Genomic DNA, 9,156 nt, shown 5'->3' with positions numbered 1-9,156 from the left:
CCAATCTCTCCCATCGATCATCCATCGTTACGTTTCACGACCCCACAGAATCTTTTCCCAGCCAACAACAACGAACAAATAGATTTGTGGATATAACATTAAGATAAAAGGATAAGCCTCAACGCATATCCACCGTTAGATCCTAAATATCGTGCAAACCAACGGTAGATCATAAACAGAGAAACACAACCACATGAATGGTTCCGAAACTAAATACATATGAAACAACAACCCATGCTCAAAACAAAACCAACAACAAAAACATTTTCATCTTGCGTTTTCACTCTTTTTTTTCTTTGTCACCACCACGATCACTAGTGGTTTATCATGGCCACCGTTACTACACAAGCTTCCGCCGCGATTTTTGGGCCATGTGGTTTGAAATCAAGGTTTCTTGGTGGTTCTTCCGGGAAGTTGAACAGAGGAGTGGCTTTTAGGCCTGTTGGATGTTCACCTTCTGCTTCTTTTAAAGTTGAAGCTAAGAAAGGAGAGTGGTTGCCAGGTTTGGCCTCCCCAGGTTACCTAACTGGCAGGTATGTAAACTTATCTATTTTGTAGCATAATGAAACACTCACATAGACATTAGTAAGTAATCATATGTTTCCAATAGTGGCACAAGGGATCTTGAACTTGACTCTGAAACCATGATAAAATTGTGTTTGTGCCCAACAGTGGCCTAAGGGATCTTGAATTTGGCTCTGATACATAAAACATAAAACCTGTAAGTAAATGTCATCTATACCTACGGTTTTTGAGAGTGAAACTCTTTCTAGTTTTAAAATATGCAATAACCTCTCTTGAACTTACATATATCAATGGCTTTTGTTGAGTGATTGATAAAATCTGTAAGTAAATGTCATCTATACTGTCATTAAAAAGTAGACAGGGTATAATGTTTTATGAATAGACCTCATAGGAGGTTACTGTATATTTTAAAATTAGAAGGGGTGTCTTTATCATTTTAATAGAACTCAGGAGAGGAGAGGTGAAGATTGTCCTGACTTATAAATATATGTGTAGCCCATATATTGTCCCATGCGAAAATCTAGTCAGTAATGACTTAAATCATTAGGCTCGTTCGGTGAAGAATGCGAACACTTATAAGTATATGTTGAGGTCACGTATTGTTTAATGTGAGACTCTTAATAATACTCATTTTAAGTCTTATAGAGAATTGATCTTTTTAGAGTTACTGGATCGTGTTGAAAGAGTATTTGTTTGAGGAATTGTCACTTAGTATAGGCACCTCTAAGAATTTTTGTTTTAGGAATTTTGAAATGTGATTTCAAATTGTCATGTTGTAGAAGATTAGCCCTTTATCTGAGTTGAATATCAACGACTTAGATTGTGTAAATGAAGACATTCTTTATAGTTAGACTAATTTGTTAACTTGTTTGTTTCGTGATGCTATTAGTCTTCCCGGAGACAACGGATTTGATCCATTGGGACTTGCGGAGGATCCAGAGAATTTGAGGTGGTTTGTTCAAGCCGAGCTAGTGAACGGGCGATGGGCAATGTTGGGTGTTGCAGGGATGTTACTCCCTGAGGTATTCACAAGCATTGGAATCATCAATGTTCCGAAATGGTATGACGCAGGGAAAGAAGAATACTTTGCTTCATCTTCAACACTCTTCGTGATCGAGTTCATTTTGTTCCATTATGTCGAGATTAGAAGATGGCAAGACATTAAAAACCCTGGCAGTGTTAACCAAGATCCTATCTTTAAGCAATACAGCTTGCCCGCAGGCGAGGTTGGTTACCCTGGCGGGATCTTTAATCCTTTGAACTTCGCACCAACTTTGGAGGCTAAAGAGAAGGAAATTGCAAATGGTAAATATTTTTAATGTCTCTAAAGTCTTCTGGTTTACCAATCGATCATAATCGATAGATCATTAACTGTGTTTTACTTTGCAGGGAGATTGGCAATGTTGGCATTCTTGGGATTTATAATTCAGCACAATGTGACAGGAAAAGGACCATTTGATAACTTGTTGCAGCACATTTCTGATCCATGGCACAACACCATTGTTCAAACACTGGGTGGAAACTAGAATGTTTGTATTATTACCGAATGGCATGAAAGCCTATGTTCTTCTCATGTAAATCCTGAATGGATGAACTTTGAAAAACATTTGGGCATGATTGTTAAGAATCCTTAATCTATTTTCATGTACAGAAGAACTGAGATGGTTTTATATTGTTCTTTTATATTCTCGAGCCTATTGACAAGAAATTAAGGGTCTCTCTATTTTGCATGTTTCATGTTTTTGTTTTCATTTCAAGTGATAAGCATAAGAGAATTCTTTCAACAGAATCATTGAAATATACTTGGAGAGGGTTTTGAAATGAACTCACATCCATATGAGATTATGAACTAAAAAATTCATTTTAAGTATAATATATTAATGCTTATCCTATGATAGTCATTCTCATTATACAAAGCAGTGATACTTGTCCCAGTAGTACATGATTGATGTGTAGTTTCAAACTGGTCTAGGTAGATCGAAGTAATATAGAGGTTTGTGTTAACGCTATCGATGACCAATAGTTCCACCACTCTTGAGATGCACGTCTTGCATTTGAGATGCACGTCTAGTAGAGTATCACAACTGTTAGGATTCGATATAGAATCTAGCAGGTAACTAACTTGCAAATTAGATTCAATGAAAAATTCTTCCAATTTTCTCTCTTCTTCATTAAACTCTATCTTTCTTCGCTTTTACCATGCTCATATAAAACTTCAAGATGATAGTAGAGCTCTGCTGCACATCGAATAATCGTTTTCTATTCATTTCCAATATTCACCATAGTACGTTCATCCTTTATATGGTCCTTCACCAGTGTCAGTTACACTAGTTCTTACATATTCCAATTATCATGCATGGGCAAGGTCTATGGGATGTGCACTTGGCAGCAAAATAAGTTCGATTTCGTTGATGGATCAATACCAATTCCAAAGGAGTTTGATCCAAGCTTCAAAGCATGGAATCGATACAACATGTTAGTTCACATTCGTGGATTATGAATTCTATTGAAGAATCAATCGCTCAAATAATCATTTTCCTTGAAAATCTTGGCATGTGGAATGAACTCAAAGAATATTTTTCACAATATGATTATATTCGCATCTCTGAGCTACAATGCGACATTTTCAATTTGAAGAAAGAATCACATTCAGTTTTAGAATTCTACACTGCTTTGAAAGTTCTTTGGGAAGAACTTGAAGAATACTTTCCTATTCCTACTTGCTTTTGTTCACATTGTTATATATGCATTATAGGATTGAGCAATGCAAAACATCAACACGATATCATTTGTTCAATCTGATTCCTTACAGGATTGAATGATTCCATTGATTTGGTACGTTCTCAAATTCTGCTTATGAATTCTTTGCCTAGCATAAACAAGATTTTCTTTATGGTTATGCAACACAAATGCCAATTCAAGAATTATATATCAGATGAATCCAACATTCTTATCAATGCATTTGATCATCATATACCTCAAGGAAGAGGCCATGAGAATGGTTGTTCATTCACATCTGGCAATAAGAAAGTTTGTAGACATTGTGGAAGAAATGATCACATTGTTGACACTTGTTATAGGAAACATGACTTTCCTCAACACTATGGTAATTATCCTGTAGTTGCTAACAAGTCTTGCATTGAGTTGAATGAAGAAAAAGAGGATGTTGATGACTCCAAAAGTTGTTGAGGAAATGATAACTATGGATTTAGTCGAAAGCAATCAATTAAGAGGGTCATAATTGTTGAAATATTAAACTTGATTTATGCCTAATCTTATTATTTGATTTTTGGGCTTAGTTATTTTGGGTTTAGTAAATTTTGGGTAATGTTTCTAGAAAACTCTTGTAGTATTTGGAGTGTCTAGATATTTCTTAGGGTTGTAATATTTTCTAGAATACTCTTTGAATGTCTAGAGTTGAGAACTCTCTAGAATTAGTGTGTATAGAGTTCTTAGAGTATTATAAATAGAGATGTTATCCTACACTTTTGTATCAAGCAAAAATATAAAGTCCTCTCTTCCATAAATAATTCCCCTACCTATCAAGTTTCTATTCTAGCCTCTAATATTCCCACACACTTTCCCTAAATACAAAAAGACTTTATTTCCAACAAAGTGGCATCATAGCTTCAAGATCCTAAAAAAATGGCGAATGGAGGTTTTCCTTTCCAAATGCCGATACTCACAAAGAACAACTATGACAATTGGAGTATCAAAAGGAAGACGCTACTAGGAGCTCAAGATATGTGGGATATCATTGAGAAAGACTTCAAGGAGCAAGATGAAGCCTCGTTAAGCCAAGGTGTAAAGGAGACATTGAAGGAGTCAAGAAAGAGAGACAAGAAAGCTCTCTTCCTCATTTATCAATCGGTGGATGAAGATACATTTGAGAAGATCTTCAATGCAACGACGACCGAAGAAGCATGGGACAAGCTTCAAACTTGCAACAAATGAGTGGAATAGGTCAAAAATATTCGTCTTCAAACTCTTAGAGGTGACTTTGAACGTTTATTTATGGAAGATTCTGAGTCAATTTCTGATTATTTTTATCGAGTATCGGTCGTAGTCAATCAACTTAAAAGAAATGGCAAAGATGTTAATGAGGTGAAAGTCATGGAGAAAATACTTCGCACTTTAAATCCAAATTTTGACTTCATTGTTATCAACATTGAAGAAAACATGGATTTAAAGACCATGATTATTGAGCAACTCATGGGTTCCTTACAAGCATATGAAGAAAACAAAAGGAGGCTATGGAGCAACTACTACAACTCAACATAAAGGAAGAAAACTATGCGAATTATAAGAGCCAAAGAGGACGAGGTCGTGACTAAGATCGTGGGCATGGAGGAGAAGGAAGATGTGGTTACAACAACTACTATAACAATGGAGAAATAAGTGTGAATCCATAAGAAACAAGAGGTCGTGGAAGAGGAAATTCATGGTCGAGGTGTGACAAATCACAAATCAAGTGCTTCAACTACAACAAGATCGAACACTATGCATCTGAGTGTAGATTCTCGAAGAATGTTATGGATAGAGATAACTTTTTAGAAGAAAAAGGCGGAGAAGAAGAAATTTTATGCTCGCGTGCCAAAACTAAGTTGAAGAGAAAAGAAACAAGTGGTACCTCGACATTGGCGCAAGCAACCACATGTGCAGCGATCAAAACATGTTCGTAAAGATCAATGAAGAGACAACTGACAATTTCTCATTTAGATATGACTCAAAGATACTGGTCAAAGGACAAGGTAGAATTCTTATACGCTTGAAGAATGAGAGTCATCAATTCATATCCAATGTCTACTATGTTCTTAACATGAAAAATAATATTTTGAGCTTGGGACAATTATTAAAGAAAGGTTATGACATCCACTTGAAAGAACATAGTATTTTCTTAAGAGATTGTGGACATAACTTGATTGCTAAGGTACTTATGTCAAAGAATAGAATTTTCCTCTTGAACATTCAAAATGATATTGCAAAGTGTCTCAAGACTTGCTATACCGACACTTCATGGCTATGACATATACGATTCAGAAATCTCAACTTTGGTAGTCTAAAATGTTTGTCAAAGAAGGAGATAATGAGAAGCTTTCCTAGTATAAACCACCCAGACCAAATCTGTGAAGGATGTCTAGTTGGGAAGCAATTCCGGAAAAGCTTTCCAAAGGAATGAACATCAAAAGCGACAAAATTGCTAGAGCTCATACACACTGATGTTTGTGGACCAATCAATCCAAACTCTTTTGGTAAGAGTAAACACTTTCTCCTCTTTATTAATGATTATTCTAGAAAAACATGGGTTTATTTCTTGAAGGAGAAGTCAAAAGTGTTTGAAAACTTTAAGAAGTTCTAAGCCCATGTAGAGAAAGAAAGTGGTCTTTTCATTAAGGCCATGAAATCTGACCGAGGAGGAGAGTACATTTCAAATGAGTTCCAAAAATATTGTGAAGACCATGGAATCCGTCACCCACTAACAGTGTCAAGATTACCACAACAAAATGAAGCAACAGAGAAAAATAACCAGACCATACTTAACATGGTGCGAAGCATTCTTAAGAGAAAGAAGATGCCAAAAGAGTTTTGGGTCGAAGCAGTGGCATGTGCAGTTTACCTGACAAACTGTTCCCCAAGAAGAAGTGTGTATGGGAAGACACCACAAGAAGCATGGAGTGGAAGGAAGCCTATGATATCTCACCTCAAAGTGTTTGGAAGCATTTCCTATACCCACGTTCCAGATGAAAGGAGAACAAAGCTAGATGATAAAAGTGAGAAGTATATATCTGTCGGTTATGACTCAAGCTCCAAAGGGTACAAGCTCTATAATCCAAATAGTGGAAAGATCATCATAAGCCGTGACGTGGATTTCGAAGAAGAAGATTGTTGGGATTGGAGTGTTCAGGAAGATAAGTATTATTTTCTTCCTTACTTTGAAGAAGAAGACGAAATGGAACAACCAATGATAGAGGAACATATTACACCACCTGCCTCATCGATACCAAGGTTGGATGAAACAAGCTCAAGTGAGAGGACACCACGACTAAGGAGCATTGAAGAGCTTTATGAGGTAACCAAAAATAGAAACGACATTAACCTTTTTTGTCTTTTGGATGATTGAGAGCCTCTAAGCTATCAAGAAGCAATTGAAAACATAAAGTGGAGAGACACCATGGAATAAGAAATCAAGTCAATCACGAAGAATGATATATGGGAACTTACTACACTTCCACGAGGACACAAAGCAACTGAAGTAAGATGGGTGTACAAGGCGAAGAAGAATGAAAAAGAGACGTGGAGAGATACAAAGCAAGATTGGTGGCAAAAGGCTATAGTCAAAGACAAGGAATTGACTATGATGGGGTATTTTCCCTCGTTGCTCGTCTTGAAACTATTACACTGATCATTTCTTTGGCAGCCCAAAATGAATGGAAGATCCATAAAATATATGTGAAGTCGGCCTTCTTGAATGGTTTTCTAGAAGAAGAATTTATATCGAGCAACCACAAGGCTATGAAGTAAAAAAGAAGAAAAATTCTTGAAGTTGAAGAAGGCGTTGTACGGACTCAAGCAAGCACCGAGAGCTTGGAATGTTCGAATTGTCAGGTACTTTCAAGACAAGAACTTCATCAAGTGTCCATATGAGCACGTACTCTATATTAAAGCACAAAATGGAGATATTTTAATTGTGTGCTTATATGTTGATGACTTGGTCTTCACAGGGAACAATTTAAGCATGTTCGAAGAGTTCAAGAAAGACATGTCAAATAAATTTAAGATGACAAATATGAGGCTCACGACAATGAAGTAAAACAAGAATACAAAGGAATTTTTATCACCCAAGAAGGCTATGCCAAATAAGTCCTTAAGAAGTTCAATATGGATGATACCAATCCAGTTGGCACCCCGATGGAATGTGGCGGCAATTTGAGTAAGCATGAAAATGGAGAGATTCTGGATCCAAATTTTTACAAAATTTTGGTTGGAAGTCTATGTTACTTGACAAGTACAAGGCTAAATATTTTATATGCTGTAAGTGTCATGAGTCGCTACATGGAAGCTCCAACAATAACTCACTTCAAGGCGGAAAAAAGAACCCTTCGATACATCAAAGGGACAACAAACGTTGGCTTGCACTATTACTCTTCTAACAATCATGAGATTATTGGCTATAGTGATAGCGATTGGAGTGGAGACTTGGATGATAGACAGAGCATTATTAGTTGTGTTCTCTTTATGGGAGATATTGCTTTCACTTGGATGTCAAAGAAGGAACCTATCGTCACACTATCAACTTGTGAAGCTGAGTATGTCGCCGCCCCATCACGTGTTTGTCATGCAATTTGGCTAAGGAATTTGTTGAAAGAGTTAAAAATGCCACAACAAGATCTTGTGGAAATATGTGTTGACAATAAATCAACAATTGCTTTGGCAAAGAATCTTGTATTTCATGAAAGAAGTAAGCACATCGACACCCGTTACCACTTCATAAGAGAATGCATCAAGAATAAGGAGGTAAAGTTAAAGTATGTAATGTATAGAGATCAAGTTGCCAACATTTTCACCAAGCCACTCAAGTTGGAAATTTTCTTGAAGCTAAGGAATATGCCTAGAGTAACAAATCAAGTTTAAGGAGGGATGTTGAAATATTAAACTTGATTTAGGCCTAACCTTATTATTTGATTTTTGGGCTTAGTTATATTGGGCTTAGTTAATTTTGGGTAATATTTCTAAAAAACTCTTGTAGTATTTGAAGTGTCTTGATATTTCCTAGGGTTATAATATTTTCTAGAATACTCTTTGAATGTCTAGAGTTGAGAATTCTATAGAATTAGTCTGTCTAGAGTTCTCCTTATAATACTATAAATAAAGATGTTATGCTACACTTTTGTATCAAGCAAAAATACAAAGTTCTCTCTTCCATAAATAATTCTCCTACCTATAAAGTTTCTATTCAAGCCTCTAATATTCCCACACACTTTCCCTAAATACAAAAAAGCTTTATTTCCAATAATAAGTACAATTGTTTCACTCACTACTAAATTAAGAGGGTTCTAAGTACTTCAAGACTTTGTCATATGCTTTCTATTTTGTAGGCACTTGCTTGAGTCGCTTGAGATGAGGCTTTAGTTACATTCCATTTGATTTCCATCATCAGATAGTCAATTCCTATCAAATCCTAATAATGGTTTGCATATTTATCCGTTTAACCATTCATGCTTGACTTATCATAAGATATTAGTTGTCATCATCAAAAGTTGATGTTCTTCTTAAAAGCATATCACATGCAAAACAAGGTTCCACATCCCCCTACCCATCCTTTTGATGATGGCAACATATCTCTCAATAGAGGTGGTAAAATAAATAATACAAATATATTTTGAGTGATTAAACTCCCTCGAGTTATATACAGAGTATACCCTACTCCCTCTGAGAGTATACTTCTCCCCCTTTCTTGAAATCAAAAAGGCGGTTAAAGATGTATTACAAAAAATAAATATGCAGACAAAGGAAATTTAGATATTTAAAGATGAAAAACACTCATATTATTACTAAGCAATTCAAATTACAGAAAGAAATTTTACGGAATTGAAAATACAAGAAGAGAAGATACTGAATTTAAAGTTTCCG

The 9,156-nt window shown here is 35.8% G+C and overlaps 1 protein-coding gene across 1 annotated transcript; it reads left to right on the top strand.

The window, feature by feature from the left end:
• The first annotated feature begins 245 nt into the window (after window positions 1-245).
• LOC127085378 (chlorophyll a-b binding protein P4, chloroplastic) lies at window positions 246-2,417 on the top strand. Its single transcript, NM_001426898.1, has 3 exons — window positions 246-533; window positions 1,415-1,830; window positions 1,915-2,417. Exons 1-3 carry the CDS (start codon window positions 328-330, stop codon window positions 2,049-2,051), a joined length of 759 nt encoding a protein of 252 aa, NP_001413827.1. The 5' UTR covers window positions 246-327; the 3' UTR covers window positions 2,052-2,417.
• The last annotated feature ends 6,739 nt before the right edge of the window (window positions 2,418-9,156 follow it).

This window comes from Lathyrus oleraceus, chromosome 5 (assembly GCF_024323335.1).
Source record: "Lathyrus oleraceus cultivar Zhongwan6 chromosome 5, CAAS_Psat_ZW6_1.0, whole genome shotgun sequence".
Taxonomy (NCBI): domain Eukaryota; kingdom Viridiplantae; phylum Streptophyta; class Magnoliopsida; order Fabales; family Fabaceae; genus Lathyrus; species Lathyrus oleraceus.
Note: the sequence above shows the minus strand (reverse complement) of the source record. Positions and strands in the feature narration are given on the sequence as shown.

Excerpts from the sequence above, each read along its gene's own strand:
- LOC127085378 (NM_001426898.1), top strand. The coding sequence starts at position 328 with ATGGCCACCGTTACTACACAAGCTTCCGCCGCGATTTTTGGGCCATGT. Across the intron at positions 534-1,414 it reads CCAGGTTACCTAACTGGCAG|TCTTCCCGGAGACAACGGAT; the intron begins GTATGTAAACTT and ends TGATGCTATTAG. Across the intron at positions 1,831-1,914 it reads AGAGAAGGAAATTGCAAATG|GGAGATTGGCAATGTTGGCA; the intron begins GTAAATATTTTT and ends TTTACTTTGCAG.